We start from the raw sequence: 24426 nt of genomic DNA on the forward strand, positions 1-24426 counted from the left end.
CTCACAAACCTGGCAAAAAAAGCACAATACAGAAGTGATAGGGAGCTTGAACTATCCTGCTATGATTGTCGATTTTTTCTCTTGGATAAAAGCAGAACAGCTACTTTCTTGACCTGCCTCAGTAATAATTTCATGCAACAATAAGAGACTAATGAGGAAAACTTGAGATCTGATTCTGATTATTAAGGAGAAACTGAAGACTGATAAAACTACTGAGGGGATTCTCATCTGAAGTCTGGGTGTCTAGGGAGGAGAGAAGAAAAGTGAAAAGATGACATCACAGAATTTGAGATTTGGAATAATAGTAGCATTTACTGCAGATTTTATATGCTATCCATTTACTCTTCTGGCTACTGTATAGTTCTCTATAATTTGCAAAGCACTTTACATGTTAGACGGCACTTCAGTAGTCATCTAATGCAATCCAAATACAAAAGGAATTCCTACTCTTACATAATTCCTTGAGGTTGAATTTCTTTTTAAAGATTCTATTCCCCAGTGAACCTCTGAGGGTACCTTTTTGTAATGGGGCTTTGGAAATAATCTGTTAATTATGTATCAAATTTGCTAGTATTATGAAAATAAAAGACTAGGAAGTCTGTGCATCCTCCCCCTCCCCCAACTCCACCCTGAAGTCAGCTATGAATAAGCCAAATCAGCTGGCTGCACCATTTCAACGTATGAACTAATTGTAGAGATGAGAGAACTGAGGAAAGAGGAAATGGCAAATTGTATAGTGATATACATAAAGAGCTTTCTGTTTGTATTTCTCTGCCAGTGCCAATTAAGTGGTATGTGAATGCAAAGTTCAAATTGGCTTTCCTTTGGGAGGAGCATCTATCTTTTTTCCAAGTTTTAAGAAAAAAGATTTTTTAAAAACAAAAGGGGGGGGGGCAGCTGGATAGGTCAGTGGATTGAGAGCCAGCCCTAGAGACAGGAGGTCCTAGGTTCAAATCTGGCCTCAGACACTTCCCAGCAGTGTGACCCTGGGCAAGTCACTTGACCCCCATTGCCTAGCCCATACCATTCTTCTGCCTTGGAGCCAATACACAGTATTGACTCCAAGATAGAAGGTAAGGGTTAAAATAAAAAAAAAAAGGAATATATGCATTAAACTATGAGAGACACATGAGAAACTGTCAGGAGATGGAAGGGAAGGAGTACCCCACAACATTTGGTACTATATAGTAATAAATAACAAGAATATTCATTAAAATGTTGTTAAAATTTAATGACCATAAACAGAAATTCTTCCCTAAAATACTTTGCAGTTAAAAATTAGAAATAAAATGAATTATCAGACCACAAACTAGGAATTTGTTCTGTGTCCTTTTCCTTGTACTTTTCAAGTTTTAATATCTTTGGCTTTTTGTACTTTTCAAGTTCTGCTATCTTTGGCTTTTCATCTTATATGTAGTCAATGTATGTACAGTTCTCATTCTGGTACTTTCTCAGTGTAGATTTTCATGTGTTTCCTTATTTTCATTTTTTTTTTGTGGATCCCTAATGTTCTGATATTTGTGGAATTCTAGTGTTTTTCCATATTTAAATACGTATGGAATATAAATGTTCATACAGATTGGTCCACTACTTAAGGATGATATTAAGCTAGAGTGTGACTAAGCCCAAGTCATTTAACATTACCTTGAAAGAACAGTGATGTTTATCCTGGAAAAGAGAAGAATTGGGGGTGAAGGGTCTTGCTGACTTCGTTTACTTGAAAAGTTGTCACAGAAGAGGGATTTGATTTGTTTTCTTTTGCCCTAGAGGGTAGAACCAGTAGCAGTGGAGGAAGTTACAGAGAGGTAGATTAATGCTTGATATCGGGGAATAATTCCTAACATATAAAGCTGTCCAAAAATGAAATGATCTAACCTGGCAGGTGGTAAGTTCCTTTTTGGGGATCTCTTGTCAAAGTCTAGATGACCAGACTTGGGTGTGTTACAGTGTTTGGGATTCCTTTTGGTTGTAAACTAGATGGCCACTGAAGTCCCTTACAGCTCAGAAATTTTGTGATTGTGTCATGATTTTAATAATACTTTAAGGACAAATTACTTGCAATAGAATCACCAGGTCAAAAGGGTAATATTATATACTTAATTTTACTTTTTTGCTCTTCATATTTGTACTGAAGAAGTTCAATAAGAGAGTGAATAGAATGAAGCAGTGCAGCCCAAATTTGAATCAGTTCTTTACATAGTTAAGAAATGAAACTTTTATCAGAGAAATTTGCTATAAAGATCCTCCCCTCTCTCCCTCCTACCTACTCTCTTCTACTTTTAGCTGTATTGGTTTTATTTGTGATTTTATGTAATCAAAGTGTTCATTTTATCTTCTGTAATTCTCTCTTGTTTGGTCAGAAACTCTTCCCCTATCCATAGATCTCACAGGTAATTTATTGCTTGCCCTCCTAGTTTGCTTATGATATCACTTTGTATTTTTTGGTCTAAGTATATTTTTTGGTATATGATGTGACAGATTTGCCTATATCTAGTTTCTGTGCCAGACTACTTTCTAGTTTTTCTATCAGCTTTTGTTGAATAGTTATTACTTGCCCCTAAAACGGAGTCCTTGGAGTTTATCAAATATTAATTATGCTTGCTTGCTTCTCTGTTGTGTACCTCACTTGTTCTACTGAAAAACCTCTTTCTTTCTAGTACTAAATTGGTTTTGATGATTACTGATTTGTATTGTCTGATGCTGCTAGGCTCCTTTCCTTTCCATTCTTATTTCTCTAGTGAATTGGATAATGCATTACATACATAAAAATAGACTTAAAAAAAAAAAAACCCTTACCATCTACCTTAGAATCGATTCTGTGATTCTGTGTTTTGGTTCTAAGACAGTAGAGAGATAAAGTTAGGCAATAGGGGGGAGTAAGGGACTTGCCCAGAATCATACACCTAGGAAGTGTCAGATTTTTGAACCCAGGACTTTCTGTCTCTAGGCCTGGCTCTTAATCCATTGAGCCACCTACCTGCTCTCAATAGTAGACTTTTAAATAAATGTTTGAATTTAAATTTAGTGGAGAATCACAAATATTATACTTCATCTAGAATGTTACAGGAATCAGGATTGACTTTCTATTAGCTATTCTTTAAGGACTTGAAAGAGTTTTAACCTGAACTGCTTAGGATAAGGCTTCAGATAATAAGATACATTTTTAAAAGCCTCAACTTTCTATGTTTTTTGGTTATGACTAATGATTAATTTTTTTAAATAGATAGGCTTATTAGCTAACACTTATTTCAAGATAGACATCTTATGGGGGATTTTTTGAGACTAGTTCCAGTCTCAAAAACAAATATCCTTGATTACAGTCATTCTATTAACAATAATATTTAAAGATTGACTCATCTGATTCCTCTGGGTTTTTTTCCCCCTACAATGAAGTGATGTTTTAGTGATATCAAATTGGCATTTAGTCAATTGCAAATGGAATTTTTCTCCCACACTTTTATAGACTTCAACCCCAACAACAATGTTTAACTTCTCTTTATTGCTCATTACCTACTGCCAAAGGTTGGAATGTTGCTCAGGAATTTTACTTAAAATGTTTCAAGTGTTAGTCGAGAAGAATCTATGAGGAATTCTTAGCAGCATTAATGCTTCCAAATTTCAAACTTGATATGTTTATAAAATGGAGTCCTTTAAATAATCCATATATGTATATATTTATGACATTGACATTTATATTGCTCTTTTTTTTGCATGTTTGTAATAATTAAGACAGTTTAGCATCTAGACTTTGGGGTTGCATCATAATCTATTGTGGCTTAAAAAACAAAACTTGCATTTTAAAATATTGACTTATTTTCTAAATTTAAAGAAATATAAAGAATTCATGTTTGATTTATTCTGACTGTTCAAGTTCTGATGATTCCTTCCCACTTACCTACAGTCTTAGGTTTTCTTTACATAAAAATTTCAGCTCTTATGCCCAAATTTATTAGGAGTACTTCTCTCCTTTCACCTGATACTTATTGTTCACTGTTTTGTATTATGCTTGTTTAAATAGTATGCTTTTAATCACCTCTCACATGAATTTTCACCATAATTTCCTAATAAGTTCTGGTCTCAATACTTTTAAAACTTTCTCTGTAGATGACATGAAGGTATATGTGGAAAATCCTGGAGATTCAATTAAAAAGTTATTTGAAACTATCAATAAACAATAAACTAGACCATCAGAGGAGGAAATAGAATATCCAAATAAATTTATTTTAGAAAAAGAAATTGAATAGGTCATAAATGAACTTCCTAAGGGAAAAGCATCAGGACCAGATGGATTTATGAGTAAATCTACCAAGTAGTCAAAAATCAACTGATGCTGATATTCAATAAATTGTTTAAAATAACAAGTATAAAGAAGGGGTTTTACCAAACTTCTTTTATGAAATAAATACGGTTTTGATACCCAAACAGGAAGAGCAAAAAAAGAGAAAGAAAATTATAGACCAATTTCATTAATGAATATGGCTCTAAAAATTCTAAATAAAATACCAGCTAGGAAACAACAAAATACCACAAAAATTATACATGGTGACCAAGCAAGATTTATACCAAGAATGTAGGCATGATTTACTATCAGGAAAAGTGTCAGTATAATTGGTTATTTTATATATACACACACATATATATATATATAATATAACCATTATATTAATAAAAATAAATAATAAAAACATGGTTATATCAAAAAATTCAGAAAAGCCTTTGACAAAATAATAACTTCATTCTTATTAAACATCCTGGAAAACATAGGTATAAATGAATTAAATAAAACGAAGCATCTACCTAAAACCATTAGCAATATTATTTTTAACACGCATAAGCTAGGACCTTTCCCAGTAAGATCAGCGATGAAACAAGGATGCCCATTATCACCAATATTTAATATAGTATTAGAAATACTAACAGTAGCAATAATAGAATAGAAAGAAGTTGAAGGAATCAGAATAGGCAAAGAGGTAATACAACTTTCTCTGTAGATGATATGATGATATATGTGAAAAACTCTAGAGATTTACTAAAAAGTTAGTTGAAACTATCAATAATTTTAGCAAAGTAGCAGGATATAAAATAAACTTACATAAATTGTTAGCATTTTCCTGTTTTACTGACAAAGTCCTTTAAGAAGAGATAGAGTATACTACCTGGGACTATACCTGGCAAAACAACCCCAGGAACTAATGAACATAAAACACTTTTTACACAATGTTAGATCTAAATAATTGGATAAATATTAATTATTCATGAACGGGCAGAGCCAATATAATTAAAATGCCAATCCTACCTAAGCTATTTATTTAATGCCATCCCAATTATATCACAAAAAGTTATTACGCTAGAAAAAATAATAAAATTTAGAAGAACAAAAGATTTAGAATAGCAAAAGAAGTAATGAAAAAATGTAAAGGAAGTCTAGCAGTACCAAAATTTTAAATTGCATTATAAAGCAGTAATTATCAACGCTATCTGTACTAAGAAAAAGACAGATCAGTGGAATAGGACATTCAACAATCAGCAGCAAAATATTATAGTAATCTTGTATTTGGCAAAAACATAGATCGAATTTTGGGGGATAAGAAATCACAATTTGTTAAAAATAGCTTTGACAACTGGAAAGTAGTTTGACAGAAACACTATCTTTACCATTCACTAAGATTAAAATGAATACATGATTTAGTCATAAAAGGAGATATAAATTAGAAAAACAGGGAATATATTACTCATCAGATTTATGGAAGGATTGGAATTCATAAATCAGCAAGAGATAGAGAGCACTGTAAAATATAAAATGATAATTTTTATTTTAATAATATAATAAGTAAATAAGTTTTTACTTATTATATATAATATATGTTATAAATATATATTTATGTATATAAATATATATATAAATATAAATAAATAAAAAATAATAAGTAAAATGATAATTTTACATAGAAAAGTTTTATAGTAAAACAAATGTTGCCAAGATTAAATTGAAAGCAAAAAATTGTGTGTGGGGGTATTTATAGACACTCTTGGATAGAATTCTCATATCTAAGATACATAGAGAACTTTGAAAAATTTATAAGGATAAGAGCTATCTCCAAATTGATAAATGGGCAAAAGATATGAACAGAATGCTTTTGGACGAAGAAATAAGAATCATGTATTGGTATATGAAAACAGTCTCTAAATAACTACTGATTATTAGAGAAATGCAAACTAAGAATTTTGAGATATCATTTCACAACCATCAGATTGACTAAAATGACAAAGGGCAGCATGACAGATGTTGGAGGGGATATGGAAAAGTGGAGACAATAATACACTGTTGGTAGAGCTATGAATCAAAAGCTTGGAACGGTGCTCCCTTCAGCATGGATGCAGAGCCCAACACTAACTTTTTTTTTTAAGTTAAAAGAAAAAGAAACTCAACAAAGAAAGTTATTTTGGTGACAGAGAAGATCAAAACAGAAACTCAGAAGAAGACAACTGTTACATCAAAAACCTCCAAGAAAAATAGGAATTGCTCTTAAGCCCCAAAAGAATTAATGGAAAAGTTAAGAAGGATTTTAAAAATCAAATAAGAGAGATAAAAGAAAAATTGGGAAAAGAAATAAAAGTGATACAGGAAAATACTTAAAAAAAAAGTCAAAAGCTTAGAAAATGAGATGATCTAAGATTTATTGGACTATCTGAAAGCCATGATCAAAAAAAGAGGTTAGACATTTCTGTTCAAGAAATTATTGGGGGCAGATAGGTAGCTCAGTGACTTGAATCAGGCCTAGAGAGGGAAGTCCTCTGTTTAAATCTGGCCTCAGAAACTTCCTGTCTGTGTGACCATGGGCAAGTCACTGTCAAGCCCATACCATTCTTCTACCTTGGAACCAATACACAGTATTATAGATTCTAAGACAGAAGTAAGGGTTTAAAAAATAATAATAAATTATCAAGGAAAACTGCCTTTGATAGTCTAGAACCAGAGGGTAATGAAAATGAAAGAATCCCCTGATCATGTGAAAGAGATACCAAAAGGATAACTCTCTAAAATATCACAAATTCCAGAACCCCCAGGTCAAGGAAAAATTATTGCTAGTAGCCAAAAAGAAACAATTCAAATATCATGGAGCCACATCAGAATCATACAAAATTGTTAAATTGTTATTCCTGAAGACAAGAACTATTTCATTTTTTGTCTTTTTATCACTAGTCTTAACTCAGTGACTAGTCTATATTATATATTTATTAAATGCTTCTCAGTTGATTAGAGAAAAGATTATAATTCTTGTATATTTTCATAGATTGGTTTATAATTAAAATTGGGAGGCCAATTTAATTTTTATTTTTCCCCCAATTACATGTAAAAATAGTTTCCAATATTTTTCAAAGAATATTGTGTCCAATTTTCTCCCTCCCCCTTTACCCCCACCTTTATGCAGGTGATAAATATCTCATAATAGATTTTACATATGCAATCATGTAAAATATTTTTCCATATTAATCTTTTTGTGAAAGGAAAGACAAATAGACAAAAAATTAGGAAAGTGAAAAATGTTTGCTTTGGTCTGGATTCATTCTTGGTTCTTTTTCTCTGGAAGTAGATGGCATTTTTTTTTTATCATGAGTCCTTTGGGATCATTGTATTACTGAGAATAGTTGTTATTCACAGTCATTTGTACTCCTGTCACTGTACAATGTTTTCTTGGTTCCATTTATTTCATTCTCCTTCTGTTCATGTAAGTCTTTTCAGGTCTTTCTGAGCTTCTCCTGCTTATCATTTCTTATAGCACAGTAATATTCTATTATAGTCCTATACTGTAACATACTCAGCCATTCCCCAATTGATAGTATCCACTCACTTTCTAAATCTTTGTCTTTGCACCCAAAGAGCTGCTTAAAATTTTTTTGTACACACAGGCCCTTCCCCTTTTTGTGTGTTTCTTAAAAAATTCTCTTTGGAATACAGACTTAGTAATGATATTGCTATGTCAAAGGATATGTACTGTTTTATAATTCTTTGGGCATAGGGCCAAATTACTTTTTTGAATAAGTCAGTTTACTACTCCCCCCCCCCCCCCCCCAACAATGCATTTGTGTCCCAGGTTTTCTATATCCCCTCCAAGTTTTGTCATTTTCCTTTTCTGTCACTGTAGCCCATCTGATAGGTATGGGCTGGTACCTCAGAGTTGTTTTAATTTTCATTTCTCTAATTCATGGTGATTTTAGAGCATTTTTTGCATGACTAGATCTTTAATTACTTTATTTGAAAATTTCCTGTTCATATCCTTTGACCATTTGTCAAATGAGGAATGACTTGCATTCTTATATAGTCAGCTCACTTCTCTGATAATTTGAGAATTGAGACCTTTATTAGAGAGACTTGTAAAACTTTTTTGCACCATAATTACAATCACCTGTGTACCTTCCATTCTATTTACCACTGTTTGGTTTCTGACCTACACCTCCCCTAATTTGCCCTTTTTTTTCTATCAGCCTCAGCTCCCTTCTCTTACCCCATTCCCCTCCTATTTTCTATAGGGGAAGGCAACTTTCTGTACCCAATTGATTGTGTATGTCCTTCCCTCATTGAGCCAGTCATAGAAGGTTCACATATTCTCCTTCCTATATCCCCCATCTTCTCCCTCCACAGTAAATACTCTTTCATGATTCTTTCATGTCCATTAATTTATCCTGTTCTATTTTCCCCTCCTCATCCTTCCAAAGCATTGCTCTTTCTTTCTCATGCCTTAATTTAATTTAATTTTTTATATCACCCCATTATATTCAATTCACACGTTTTCCCTCTATCTATGTATAATTCTAACTGCCCTAATAATGGCAAAGTTCTTTAGTGTTACAAGAATTATTTGTCCATTCAGGCATGTACACAATTTAACCTTATTGAATGTCTTTTGATTCTTTTTCCTGTTTACTTTTTTTATTATTTTCTTGAGTCTTGTAGTTTCTAGTCAGATTTTCCATTCATTTCTGGTCTTTTCAATCAGGACTATTTGAAAGTCCTTTATTTCATTGAGTACCCATTTCCCCCCTGTGAAAAATTATGCTCAGTTTTCCTAGCTAAATGATTCTTGGCTGAACTCCTAGCTGCTTTGGCCTCTGGAATATCCTATTCCAGGCTCTCTGATCTTTTAATGTAGAAGCTGCTACATTATCCTGACTGTGGTTCCAAGATAACTGAATTGTTTCTTTTTAGCTGCTTATAGTATTTTCTCATCAACCTGAGAGTTCTAGAATTTGGTGTGGAATTCCTGGGAATTATCATTGTGGAATCTCATTAAGGAGGTGATCATTGGATTCTTTGAATTTCTATTTTGTTGTCTGGTTCTAGAATTTTTTCCCCCTTGATGATTTCTTAAAACATGTTGGCTTTCAGGTAGTCTAATAATTCTTAAATGATCTCTCCTGGATTTATTTCTAGGTCAGTTGCTTTTTCCATGAGATGTTTCACATTTTCTTTTTTTTTTCATACTTTTGACTTTGATTGTTTATTGATGGCTCATGGAAACATTGGTTTCCGCTTGCTCAATTCTAATTTTTAATAAATGGTTCTTCTTGAGTGAGCTTTTGTACCTCCTTTTCCATTTGGTCAGTTCTACTTTTAAAGAGTTCTTTTCTTCAGTGGATGTTTGTACCTCATTTTTCCATCTGGCTAATACTACCTATAACATTCTTCTCTTCACTGCATCTTTGTGTGCTTTTTTCCATTAAGCCAATTCTGCTTTTTAAGGAGTTTGTCCCTTCTATGGATTTTTATACCTCTTTTACTAATTGGCCTGTTTTATTTTTTTAAGGTTTTTTTTTTTTTGTGCCTTCCTTACCGAGCTGCTGACTTTTTTCCATGATTTTCCTGTATTACTCTCATTTTTGTGGGTTATGCTGCTTCAGAATTTATTTTGAGGTGTTATATCATAGCTTTTTGGAGAGTAATTTGATAGAAATCAGATGAGTGCCTTCTCCCCCATCTTGGCTCAGCCAGCCAAAAGAAATTTAGAAGAAAAAAATAGGCAGTCAGGGCAATTCTGTTACCATTGTGTTGAATTCATTATATACTTCAATCAACTCAACAGAATTTCAGTATTTCATATAGATTATAATTCAACAATAAAAAATATAATTAACAGTTGCAGGTTGTGCCTACTTTATTATTGGCACTATTCTAGTTAGGTAAAATTAGGTGCAAATGTGAAAAACCCCACTGTCTTTTTTCCAGATTACAAGAAGAAGGCCAGGTTGACTGCCTAAGGGTAATATACAATTAAATTAGATATGTAGACAGGGTCTAAATTTTGAAGGACTTTAAATTTCAGACAGAGGAGTTTATTTCTAGAAGTAATAGTGAGAGGATAGAGTTTACTGAGTGAGAGAATGACCTGGTCACAGCTATACTTTCAAAATATCATTTTTTCCAATTGAGTGGAGGATGGATTATATTAGGGAAAGACTAGAGACTGGGAGATTACTTAGGAAATTCACCCAATACTCATATATTCTATACATGTATACTCCAAAATATTTATAGCATCACTTTTTCTGATAGCTAAAAACTAGAAACAAAGTAGATACCCACCAATTGGGAAATACCTAACCAAAAATTGTGGCACATAAATGTAATAGAATATTACTTTGCTGTAACAAATATTGTGTTTGAATACATAGAAGCATGGAAAGCATATGAACTGATGCAGTGAAGTAAACAGAAGGAAAAAACCAATATACATATTAAGTACAACAATGTAAATGGAAAGAACTATATACCAAAAAATTAAAAGTAAATGTAACTAAATTATAAAGATCAAATGGATCAAATGACCTTAGAGAGATATGAGAAGATACCCCCAACAGACCGTATCAGTCATTTGTGCCGAAAAATTTCCCCTTTTACTTCTCTAAAAAATGCAATTTGTGCCATATAGGTTGGCTCTTTGGGAAGGAGAAGCCTTGGGATACATATGGTGATAAAAGGTACAGAAAATATCAACAAAGAGATTTTTTACATTAAAAACTCAAACAATATGAGTAAGATACTTTTTAAACATAATTAAAAATAAATTTAAAATCAGAGGCTAGAATTATTTGCAATGGAAATATTTTTGTTCCTTTAGAACACAGGAATAAAGCAAGCATGCTACCTCCTTGGCAGGTGATCCAGTATAACATGAAAAGTTAATTTAAGCAATAATTTTATAATATTGCAAATCTGAGTAAGAAATATTGTCATGAGTTATTTTCTTTGATTTTGATTTTGAGTTATGTTTCTGGAAGGGAACATTGTTGGACTGATTCTTGGATGTATAAAGCATTTTGTTTTTCTGGTGGGGTTTTTTATGAATATATAGGAGGAATTCATAAAAAACCCCACCAGAAAAACACAACTCAAAATCAAAGAAAATAACTCATGACAATATTTCTTACTCGGATTTGCAATATTATAAAATTATTGCTTAAATTAACTTTTCATGTTATACTGGATCACCTGCCAAGGAGATATTTTATAGGGCTAGAGAAAATAAATGTATTTGGAGTAATAAAAACTCTTGGGCAGCTAAGTGGTTCAGTGGACAAAGTGCGAAGCCTGTAGTGAGGAAGACTCAACTTCCTTAGTTCAAATTGGGCCTCAGGCACTTCCTAACTGTGTGACCCTGGAAAAGTCACTTAATCCTTTTCCCCTCAGTTTCCTCATCTTTAAACCAAAATGGAGAAGTAAATGGCAGACTACACCTGTATCTTTGCTAAGAAAACCCCAAATGGGGTCATGAAGAGATGGACACTGTTGAAAACAATAGAACAATAAGAAATAAAAAGTCTAGAAATTGAAGGGGAAATAAGAGAAGGAGAAAAAGAAAGTATGAACAACACTTTAAGATGGTAAATCATATTCTAAATCGGGTAAAATCAAAACTATTTGGTTCAGGTTAAAAAAAGAAATAGATTAGAATTGTCTAAATGGATAGTCTGGATAAATAAGAATCACAAACAGTTGAACTCAATATGTTTGATAAATTTGAGAACATTAAGTACTTGAGGGGAAAACTGTATTTGGCAAGGACTGCCGGCAAAATGGGAGGGTAGATTGCAAAACATTAGGTTTTCACCAGTATCTTGCATATATAACACAAAAATCTCAAAATAGATAACAACTTGCATATTAAAAGGCACAATAAAAAACATTAGAAAAGAATAGTTATGATGTAGAGGTGATCAAAAGATTAAATCATTTTGATTATTCAAATGAAAATATTTTGTATTTAATAATATATCAATGAAAATATTTTGTACCAAAATCAGTTATATTAGGATAAGGAGAGAATTTGTTATTAGGAAATTATATTGGCATTAGATGTCTCTGATATCCAAGAGATGTAGGGCAGCTTGTACAAATATAAGACCAAAAACTATTCTTAATCAAAAGATATAAACAGCAATTCTTACACAAAAAAATTACAGAGCTGAAATGATTATAGGAAAAACTTTCCCAAGTCACAAATAATAAGAGAAATGTAGGTTTAAAAAAAACTTAATGGTTTGCTTCAGGGTTTCATACCCAGAAAATGAATAACTATGTCAAAAGTTGGAAGATATGTTCAGCAAACTAAGTATAAACGTATAGTAATACACTGTGAAGATTCGAATTGATCTATCGGGAAAGCAATTTGATATTATATTCTCCACCCCAAAATTTTCAAATTAAACTGTCCACATCTTTTAAATCATTGCTAGTCATAACATCTCATGAATGTCAGAGACAAACAGAAAAGTGCCATATAAATCAAATAATTCATAGTAGCACTTTGGTGTCAAAAAATGAGAAAACATATACCTATTGATTAGGAAATGTATTGTTAATGTAATGAAAATTATTGCATTATAAGGATGACATGAAGAATACAGAAAAAACAAACAAACCCTAGAAGACTTGCATGAATTGATCCTGAGGGAAGTTAGCCAAATTGAAAACATAATAGTTAGACTATAGCAATGTGGATAGAAACAGAAGAATTAACTGCACAGTTATAATGAGTAACATTGACTCCTGAGAAGGGTTGAGAAAACTTTTATTGCAGAACTACCATTGTGGAATGTTGCATATGCTTTCTAACATAATCAGATGTTTTTAGTAGGTTTTGTTGTTCTCTTTATTTTTAAATCTTTACCAAGGAATGGTTCATTGCATAGGAGAAAAGGGAGCAATATGTTTAGTAATTAATGTAATGTAACCACAAAAGCAACAAATGAAAATAAAATGAGAAAAAATAGCAATGTCTCTGTGCAGATGATTTCCAGATCCATTTGTCTCCTGAACTATAGTCTCACATTTACAAGTGCCTCTTAGAGATCTCAAACTGAATGTTCTGTAGGCATCTAAAACTCAACATGTCCAAAATAGAACTCACTATCTTGGCCCCCTAATCTCCCTTCATTCTTACTCATTTACCCAAAACTCTGGCTCTGGACTTCATCATCTCTTGCCTGGACTCTCACAGTAGCCTTCTAACTGGCCTTCCTTCTTCAAGTTTCCCCTCTGATCAATCTTTGACTTAACTATTAGTTCTGGCTTCTTTACCTTCCTCCACCTTCCATCCCTATTCAAGCAATTTTAGTGGCTTCCTGTTTGCTCTCAGAGCAAATCATCCTTTTGTTTGGCATTGAAAGCTCTTTATAATCTGGCCTTTCCCTGTGTTCCTGGTCATCTTATATATTACTCTCTTTCATCCACTCTATTATTATTCAGCTACACTGGCCTAAAATACATTTTGCCACTTTTCCTTTGTATTGATTGTTCCCTATCCCTGGAAGACTTTCCTCCTTTCCTTCTTAATTTCTCTGGCTTCCTATAAGACTTTGCCCCAAGTTTCATCTTCTTTTGGAGGTCTGTTCTGTCTCCTTTTGTTTGTTAAATCTCTAATGTGTGCCAGGCCCTGTGCTAAGCATTGAAAAGATTTCATTTGATATTGAAGCAACCTTGGAAAGTAGATGCTATTATTTACCTCATTTTAAAGATCAGGAAACAGACAGATTGAATAATTTTTCTAGGATTACATAGGTAGGAAGTATATGAGGCAGGATTAGAACTTGCAAAGTATTACCTACTCCAGATCCAAGACTTTTTCTACAATGCTACCTTATTTATTGAGTCATGGTCATTGTTTTCTATCAGTCAATCAGTAAACACTTAGTAAGTGCCTCCTTTGTGCCAGGCTCTGTGCTGAGTGTTGAGCATTGTAATGGATAAAAGGGTGGTCTATCTCAGAGTTAAAAGCATTTATTAGTAAAATGAGAGGGGGTCAGAGAGAGTGTGTATTTGTGAAGGAAAGGGAGAGAAAAGAGTGAGAAGAGAGAAAGAAGGAGGGAGTAAAGGGGATAGGGAGAGACAAAGAGCGAAAATGAGATTGATTTAAGGTACGATCTGGTCCCAGATTTCAGCCTAGTACAATCCCTTCCATGTTGGGTATTGTTGGCCAAGTGCCAGCCCAGGAAGCCGGTCTGTTCAATTGTGGAAATAAAAATAGACCTCTTTCACACCATTGCCTTTTAAACCCCCTTAGCTCCTCTCTCTGTGGTAACATTACATGCCAACTCTGGGGGAGGAGGGGCCACCTATGCCAGGCCATTGGATATAATATTACACTGAAGTGCCGGGGGATGGAGATATTTTACCTCATACAGCATATAGTAATGAATTATAATATTGTGTGTATCTCATCTATAGTAACAACCAAAGTTAAATAAAAGTTAATAAACATAGCTATTATCCATATAATCTCTATTATCAGTCAAAATTGCATTTTATGATTAATATAGCATTTTATAATAGATGGCTTTTACATTCATCCTCATTTGATCTTTAAAAACAGTCTTTCTCTCCAGTGATACACACTTATTGAAAAAAATAATAGCTGCTATTGTATTTATAGCTATATAATTCAAGAAAACAACTCACTACATTGGCTATATGCAAAATAGTTCTCTTTTTTGCATTATATGGTAATGATCTCTGTCAGCAGGTGAGATATGGGTTTCATCTTCAGTATTTTGGATTTTTGGTTTATCATTGTTGGTCAGGGTCTAAAGTCTTTCAAAGTTTTTTTTTTCCTATATTATAATTATATAGCTCATTCTCCTTATTATAGCAATCTTAGTTTGTGGCATTTTACAGAAGTCTTTCAGTTTTTCTTCAGAATTGTCTATTTCAGAATTCCTTGTGACACATTAGTATTTTATTACTTTCATATACTACAGTTTTGTTTAGTCATTCCTTAATAGGAGGAACTCTGCCCTTCATTTTCCAGGTTTTAGGAAAGAGAGGTTCATATAGATCCTTTTTTTTTTTGTTCATATAGATCCTTTTCCTTTCTTTCTTTTTCTTTTTAGTATAAGCCTAATAGTGCTATAGCTGGGTCAGAGGGAATTCAGAATCTGGTAACTTTCTGGGCTGAGTTCCCAGTTCTGCCTTTTGGAATGGCTAGTTCAGTTCATAGCTAGATCCACAGTAGATTCACATATCTACTTTTCCACAACCCCTCCAGCATTTGTCATTTTCTTCTTTTATTATCTTTGCTATAGGTATGATTTAAAGTAAATCAGTCATCTTAATTCATGTTTCTCTAATTATTAGTGATTTAGATAATTTTTTTCTCATAATTGTTGATAACCTGGATTTATTCCTTTGAAAACCAGCTATCACTGTTCTTTAACTATCTATTGAAGATTGGCTCTTAGACTTATAAATTTAATTTAGTTCTTTATTGATCTTGGAAATGAGCCTTTTATCAAAGAAAATTGTAAAGATGTTTCCTTTAGTTAACCATTTCTCTTTCTAATTTTTAATGCATGGGATTAGTTTGTCTAAAGCTTTTTAAGAAAGTCAAATTTTTCTTAGACCTTTTATGCTGGATCTAGACTCCTGAAGCAATAAGCATAGTGGAAAGAGCATTGAATGTGGAGCCATAAGACACCTAAAGTTGAATCTAAATCCTGGTTATGAGCTTTGTGAATATGTACAGTTTCCTTAATGTCTCAGACTTATTTTCTTCATTTGTAAACTGAGATTATGTGCACTAATTACAGGGTTATTATGAAGATGATTTTTTTTGAGTTTAAGATTTAAACTGCTGGTATTACTTTTTTTTCTTATTTGATCATATTGCATGTGATATAAATCAATAATGTAAATAAGTTAGATCTATTCAGGCTATAACTTTTGAAATATAATAGAATTCCTCCTTATCTTGGCAGGCTTTTGGAAATGCAAAGACAGCACATAATAACAACTCAAGTCGCTTTGGCAAGTTTATTCAAGTAAATTACCAGGAGACTGGAACTGTCCGAGGGTAAGTAGCATTCATCAGTATTAGGTGTTCTAGAGCTTGTTTGCCTTTTATTTTTATATACTTTTCTGTTCAAAAAGAAGCAAATTTACTGTTTATCAGAGTATAGCACTAAATTGTATTTACATTTTTAAAAATATTGGCCTCTTGTCCTCACTTATTGCCAATGACATACTGCTATATTTGTTGGCATGCTAATTGCTGTATCTTTGAAGACAAGTGTTTCTCCTGACTTTGTCTTTTTGGTTATTCCCCTTATATAGTTAGCATCATTGTCTGCCTATTTGTCTCCAGAATCCAAAATTTTACCTTTTCACCATCTCTCTTACACACTCCTTTCTCTCCTCTGACATTCCCACAACTCTTGTGTAGGCCCTCCTTACCTCATCTCTAGACTGTTGCAATGGTGGCTGATGGGTCTTCTTGCTGCAAGTCACTCTCCACTTTAATCTGTCCTCCATTCAGCCACCAAATTAATTTTCCTAAAGTACAAATCTGACTGTCATTTCTCTAGTCATCAAACCCCACTGGCTTCCTGTCACCTCTGAGGATTGAATTAAATTAAATTCCTTGTTTGACTCAAAGTCCTTTATGACTTAACTCTCCTTATCTACTTTTCCAGTCTTCTTCTACCTTACTCCTCACATATTCTTCTGCCAGTGACACTGGCCTCCTAGTTATTCCAGAATCAAGACATTTCATATCTCAGTTCTGGGCATTTTTTCTGGCTGCATTCTATCGAAAAACATCTGCTTATTTAGGAGTAGTATTCAGACATTTCCTTCAAGTGATATTTGCCACTTCTTTAAGACAATTTTCATCTCTCATAATACTGTACCTCAAATTATTTTCCTCAAATAGATTTTATTCTCCCAATTCCACTAATTGTGACATCACTCCTCAAAAAGAATATACAATATCAAGCAAAACTGAAAGACTTCAGAACTCTTATTAATAATATAGTGACCAGCTATGATTTAAGCAGATCAGTGGTGCAACATATCTCTTGCCTTTCTGCAGTGTAACTTTGGACTAATGATGTGGAGTAAAGTATACTTTTTCAGAAATGGCTAGTGTATTGATTTGTTTTGACTAACTGTACTTATTTAGTTATAAGTGAAGGTTCTTTAGGAGAGGGAAGATGTAACATTAAAAAGTGACAAGTGGTATAAGAAAGGGCCTTAATAAAACAACTTTTAAAAAAAAGTCTGCCTCCTACCTTGAAATGTATATTTAGGTCACCTGTTCATTAATTTTGGTCTGTTTCAGTATTTCTTGTTTCCTAGTTCCATTTCCAGAGTTTCTCTCTAATGTTGTCGTTTAGTACATTTTTTTCCTTTGACATTCACACTATCTAAATTTATCATATAATCCAAATCCTATTGGACGCTCTCTACTGATTTTTTTATAATATTCTTTCAACATCATTTATTTCATTACCTGACAAATTCTTTATCTTGTCTCCAATTCCTGCCTCCATACTATACAAATTGTTCCCTCAAATATGCCTAACTTCTCAGTCTACTAAATACACAAAGTTTACTCTTCCATTCCAGCTCCACAAAGAGATCATATCATTGATCTCAATATCCTCCACAAATAATGTACTTGCATGTTCATAAACTCCAAAATTTCTTGATCTGATGATAATTTTTATCATTTTGTCTTTTAGTCATGCTTTATTGACTCTTAAGTGTTCATCATTCTCATCTTGTCTTCCATTCCCTGTGGTCATTTCATCATCTCTGGAATGATTCTGGCTATAATGACCTCTCTTCTCTCTTGACCTTAGAACCACTTCACTGCTATACTATTTCTCTACTTTCAAAGCCCTTGCTCCCTTGTCCTGTTGCTATATGCATTTTGCCAAACCTCAACCTGGATTACTCCCACTACCTTACCTCTTCCTAGTCATGTAGCTCAGAACAGAGTTGGAAGAAATCATGAAATTGTGCTTTTTGGGTTGAATACAAATACACATTATCTCTCAAATGGTCTCTCACTGCAGCAGCACAGATCATTTGATTATCCTCCCTGATCAATTCACTTTCTCACTCTCCTTAGAAATGGTTCCTAATATTATTTCAACTATTCTTATTTCTTTTCAGGTCTCTCATTGCACTCCTCTCTTCCTACTGAGCATATAATTTCATTTTTCATTGATGAAAATGAGGTCATCTATCCAGAATTTTCTCTTTTCCTCTCCATCTCACATCCCTCAGATTTTATCTTCATCCTCAGGATGTCCCTTCCTTTAAGTTGTAGCTTAAGTATAGTCTTGTGCATGACAGTTTTCTTGATCCACTAAACTACTGATACCCTCCCTTTTAGGCTACTTTGTATTTAACTACTTATTTTTATTCAGTTCATTGTTATGCTGTGTTTTTAATATATTTGTTGTCTCTGCTCACCCTCCCCCCCCCCCCAAGAAGCTCCACCCAAGTTTCAATTGTTTAATTCTTTGTGCTTGTGTCTCCAGAATCTTGGATAACTTTTTAATACATACTTGTTAGTTGCTTGAAAAAGCCTCAATATATTACATAACTTGCCACATTCCATCAACGATAAGGGAAAAAATAAACTACATATTTACCAAATAGGGAAGTTGGGGATTCTGATAAAGAGGAAACTTGCAATTCAATTGAATTTAGTTTTAATGGATTGGAAATATGCTGCTAAGAACTTACTTAATGTCATTATGGACTATACATATGATTTTGTAAATACATGAAGGCTCTAGACTTCATAGCAGCCAGAACCAAAAAGTAATTGATAGAATAAAGTGTATTAAAAAACTTAATGAAAATTACATAAAAATCCATATATTCTTTTATATAATTATGTTTTCTATTATACAAATGCTATCGCTCATATGTTATTTTTTTTATTAATAATTTTATCACCATTTTCCTCCTTGCAGAGCTTATGTTGAAAAATATCTGTTGGAGAAATCTAGATTAGTCTATCAAGAACACAATGAACGGTAGGTACTTTACATTCATAGGGACTCTGAATCAGATCCTTAGTTTTCTAGGTTTCAATTATGCTTACTTAGATACTACTAATATTACTAAAAAATAATATGACATGTTTATTGCACATGCTTCTTAATATTGCATGTAACATCACATCTCTATCAGTGACCGTGTCCCAGATATAAATGGGAGATGATTTTCAGTGATGCAGGACCATTGGCCCCACAGGTAACAGAAATATGTACAGTCCAGTGGGGAAGACAACAACATAGAAACCAAGAAGCATGGCTAACGATAGATAAAGAAACACATGCTTATTTGGATAGAAGCAGCAAAGTAGAAGTAGAGAGATTAACAGAAGTATGGAAATATATTGTTCTGAGAAAAAGATATCTTACAAAGGATTAATTAATTCTCATTGCAAATATTTACCCTAAATAAATATAAGAACTACTAATAGCTTAGTACTGGTGAAAGTTGTTAAGAGGGAGATCATAACAAGTGAAGATGAAATCAAAACAAATATTAGGTATGTAACCAACAAAATTTAGAATATATAGGGGACTGATTTTGAAAAAAAGATGCTTATTTATATATACACTAAATAGCCAGTTACTAAAATAACAAGGTGATTTCCCAAATTGGATTTCTAGGTAAAAATTTATGGGGAGTACTTGAATTCACCTGTGAATTTACCAGTATTCAGCCTTTATGCAGTTTATACACTGCTTCCAAGTAGAGAAGGATAGAGTCCTCCATTATTCTTTACCTAAGGCAAATGGCCTGGTTGACAAAAAATAACAGGGATAAGACAAAGGGAAGTATAGATTGTATAGATCAACATCATCAATGAATACAAAGATATATAAAAGATTTGTTTTGTTATCATGGGTTGCTCTTAATGTGGGAAGTTTTTCCATCAGTATAGATTACAGTCTTTCTGTGACTACAGAAATCCTTTATTTAATCTAGCTAGAGATTAAGTGATTTAACAGAGCTGTGTCCAATGTTACAGTATTTTTGCATCATTTTTCATTAGTAATATAGAGATAGCATGGCCTGGAGTATAGAGAGGATAATAACTAGAGTCAAAAGACCTGGATTAAAATTTTGCCAATGCATAGAGCTCTGCATTATTAATGAGAAATCATTCAAAAATACTAAAACATTGGTAAATAGATTACAGTAATATGTTAAGGAATTATTAATTTTGGTCAACTGAGATTTATGTAAGAAATGAAAATGAGGTGGTCCAGTATTAGAAAACAATCAATATAATCTTGTCAGTAATAAACTTCAAAGCAATCGTAAAATTATGTTTAATTTCAGGAGACTTTTATAAAAGATAGCTATATTACAAGCATTGAAAAGTTTTTCATAGAAAATATGTATTTGAAACATGAAACAACATTATATATTAGGGAATAATAACAACACTAGAGCCTTTCTCTCTAAGAATATGAATATATGGATACTCTACTTGCACCATCATGATTTGACTGATTTAGAATGTTTATTCTGTCTTTTGGCAAGTTGAAGAAATTAAAAAGTTTAAGCTGAAAGAAAAGGATAAAGTATCTTTATTTGCTGCTGCTATGAGAGATAACTTTTAAAACCAAAGACAACAGAAAACAAATAAGAAATTGCTTTATCATTAAAGCTTATTATAATACAAATTCATAAAAATGTAAATAGTTCTGTATATCAGTAAAATTTCAGAATAAATTTTTAGGTGAAAGTAATAATCACAATTATGTTAAAATATATCCAACCTTTAGGTATTACCATTTCTCTTCTTAGACATTTATAAATATGCATGAAGAATATAAAAAAGCAATTTTAACAGAATTATAAAAAATGTATTAAATAATTGGAGAGACCTAACATACATGACTTTGTTGAGCTAATATAGTAAAGGTAACAGGATTACCTAATGTGATCTGCAGATTTATTAAGTGCTTTCACAGTTGTCAGATAAGTAATGATCAGAACCACCAAGTTCTGGAGAAAAGGGGTAGTGGGGAATAGCTTAATTCAATACTTGAATATCTGTGCACATTGAACAAGTCACTAAACCTAAAGCCCTCAGCTTCCTTCACCTGTAAGATGAGGACACTGTATTGGTGGCTTCTCATGTCCCTTCAGCTTTAGATCTAAAATCTTATCCTTCCAGGTTTTTTAAGTTAAAAAATTATTAATTCAGTGCTAATTTAACTTTGGAGAAACATGTATGCTATTCTATTACTGGCAAAACATTGAATGGGAAAAGTATCCTTTAGGAAATTAATATCCCATTAATTCAAAACCACAAAACTACTTTGTTCCTTTGAAATCTAGTGATTTTCCCTGTTAGGACTTTTTTCTAAATTTCTTGTTCCTATGGAAAAAGAAGCCTATACATTAAATAAATATACAAAAAATGTGGAAATAATCCATGTGACCCTTGTATGGTAGAAAACATTATCCTATATTTAGAGAATGTAATTTTACTATGCTATAAGAAATGACAGAAGTGAACAATGTAGAGAAAATTTAAAGACCTTAAAGTAAGACAAAGAATAGAAAACATAAGCAGAACTACAGTGTACACACTTTCAGTAGATTTGTGGTTTTCTCCCTGTGGGGTTACAAACTATCCACATCAACTCCTGTGTGTCTTTAGAGGAGTTTGTGCTCTTCTTGATCCAGGACACCAGTTTAGATCTCAGAAAAAAAGACAACCCACATATGCTTTCTCATCCTGCATACCTCATTTCCCTACTTTTGTCCATCTTCAGGAATTTATCAAATGTAATGGGAGATTTTCTTGATTTCATCATATTTTTGTTGAGTACTTGAATTTTCCATTTGCTGTCTTTTATTCTTACTAAATGATCTACATTTCTTTTTTGTCTCTTTCTGTGAGGATTGCTGATACTCTCCTCTTTCCTAGTTCTGCTCATTGTGTCCATGTCCTTCTATAAGTTCTTGCTTTCAAAAAGTTTAATGATACCCTTTTTTACTAGTTATATCCCATTAACATCTCCACATTCTCCCCACCCCCTACTTTCCCTAGTACAGAAAGATATCAGCAAAACCAATGTCAGCCACTGTTTGTGACAGCATACATCATACTTTCACATTCATCCCCTCATCTCTCTACTGAGAAAGAAATATTTTTCAAGGTTGAGATTAGACCTCAACATTAATTAGTGTTAGACTGATTTTTAATTTTGTTCTCCTTAATGTTTGTTCATTCATTATGTGTATATATATAAAATAGAGAAAGAAATTGCTTTTGAATCATATAATGTCTCTGTATGTTATGACAGATTTTAATTTCATTTTTATGACAGGAACTACCATGTATTCTATTACTTACTGGCAGGAGCAAGCGAAGAAGAAAGGGCAGCATTCCATCTTAAGCAGCCTGAAGAGTATCATTACCTCAACCAGGTGGGGCTTAGAAAGAAGGAAAACATTTTCCAAAATTGAATATTGTAATAAACATATTGTTTTTACTAGTATTTGTCCTTTGATGTAGGCAACAGTTACTGAATAGAATTGTTAAAATCCCAATTTTATAAAATTTTTAGTCTGCCTATTACATTTCTAATATCTGAAATTTAGGATAATTCATAACATTTGTTTTTGCATGTATTTAACATTGAAAAGGATTTTTATGTTATAGTTTTACTATTTTTGTAATCTTTTTGATGGACCAACAAACTATACAGTCTGGACTCCTGGGTCATGGGAGGAGTAGAAAATATCCACCACTTTCTGTAGTTTCAATGTTGTTACTAATGATGAGTGTCTATCTTTTGCCAAGTTTGCATGTAAAATGTTATTTACTTATTAACAGGTCTTTAATATCTAATTCCTTAAATGGTTTCATGATGGCTTAACTATTTTTTCCTTTAACTATATATGTATCTATTTATATATGTATGTGCACATGTGGATATAGAAGTATTACTTATACCATGATTATTAACAAAGTAATGTCACTGCTGTAAAAATGAAATTTGTCAATTATAAGCCACTTAGAAACTTTAATTCTTTCTTTGAAATTATATTTACCAAAGCAGATTTAAACATTTTTTTTGCCAGTAGAGTAGTTGCAAAGACTCTCACATATTACTTCTGATTATTATGTTAGGTGAAATTCTTAAATAACCTTATTAAATTTGGTATGCTTCACTCTTTATGAGATTAATGATATATTCATGTTGAAGATAAATATTTTTGTTTTAAAATGCTGATAAAAGTAAGATGAATACTTTCATGCTTAAAGTTTTGTTAACATGAATATTATAAGGTATCTGTAAAGAACTGCTTACTATAAATTAAGAGAGTAATTGCTCTACAGCAAATATTTTATTTTGGTAGCAACTTGGCTATTTTAGGATATAGTTATAGTAATGAGAGTAGTAGTAACTTACCTTCAAAGTATTGTATGCTGTATTACTAGTACTTCTTTTAGCATGGTCTACTATAACTGAATATTATTACATTTTCAGTAGTACTTTAACTTTTTTGTTAAAGTAGAATTTTTTGTTAAAGTAGAATTGTGTATATTTCTTCAGAAATTCATAGTTCTATGAAGTCCTATACTTTTTTAGAGACAAACATTTTCCCCAAATGAGTTAATCTTAGGTGTCCCTTAGCCTGTTGTAATAAAAAACTATATTCCTGTTATCTATTATTTGGACATACAGGATCTAGAACTTAAGTATGTTGTTATAAAAATCAGTGTAAGAAGAAATGTTGATATTTTGGTGGATGATTTCCCAGAATCTTAAGTTTCTCATTTCAATCTTATTGTACAAAAATTACTTTTATGTTGCTAGTAGCTGTGCTACATGCTTACTTAATTTAAAAGATGGTCAGGAAGGTTTGTTTTACTTTATCTCTACCTAACTGGATTTGCCTTGTTTTCAGATGACAAAGAAACCCCTCAGACAGAGCTGGGATGATTATTACTATGACTCTGAACCGGTCAGTACAAGTACACAGGTAGTCTGTGTTGCTGGTGAAGGGTATTAACCTTGCTCATTTGATTATCATCCATCTCACAACTTTGGGAAATCAGCATATAAAGCCAGAACCATAATAATTAATGATAGTTT

The 24426-nt window shown here is 32.5% G+C and overlaps 1 protein-coding gene across 23 annotated transcripts in view; it reads left to right on the forward strand.

Moving 5' to 3' along the window:
• MYO9A (myosin IXA) overlaps positions 1–24426 on the forward strand; it is a 308527-nt gene that overhangs the window by 95248 nt on the left and 188853 nt on the right. For 17 of the 23 annotated variants that reach the window (XM_056800401.1, XM_056800408.1, XM_056800394.1 and 14 more), the window contains exons 3-6: positions 16249–16343; positions 19261–19323; positions 22651–22750; positions 24239–24295. In XM_056800401.1, coding sequence (XP_056656379.1) covers positions 16249–16343; positions 19261–19323; positions 22651–22750; positions 24239–24295 — 315 coding nt within the window. The remainder of the gene's footprint in view (positions 1–16248; positions 16344–19260; positions 19324–22650; positions 22751–24238; positions 24296–24426) is intronic. The other 6 variants (XM_056800432.1, XM_056800430.1, XM_056800464.1 and 3 more) reach the window with 1 other exon arrangement.

Source organism: Monodelphis domestica, chromosome 1 (genome assembly GCF_027887165.1).
Source record: "Monodelphis domestica isolate mMonDom1 chromosome 1, mMonDom1.pri, whole genome shotgun sequence".
In the NCBI taxonomy this organism is placed as follows: domain Eukaryota; kingdom Metazoa; phylum Chordata; class Mammalia; order Didelphimorphia; family Didelphidae; genus Monodelphis; species Monodelphis domestica.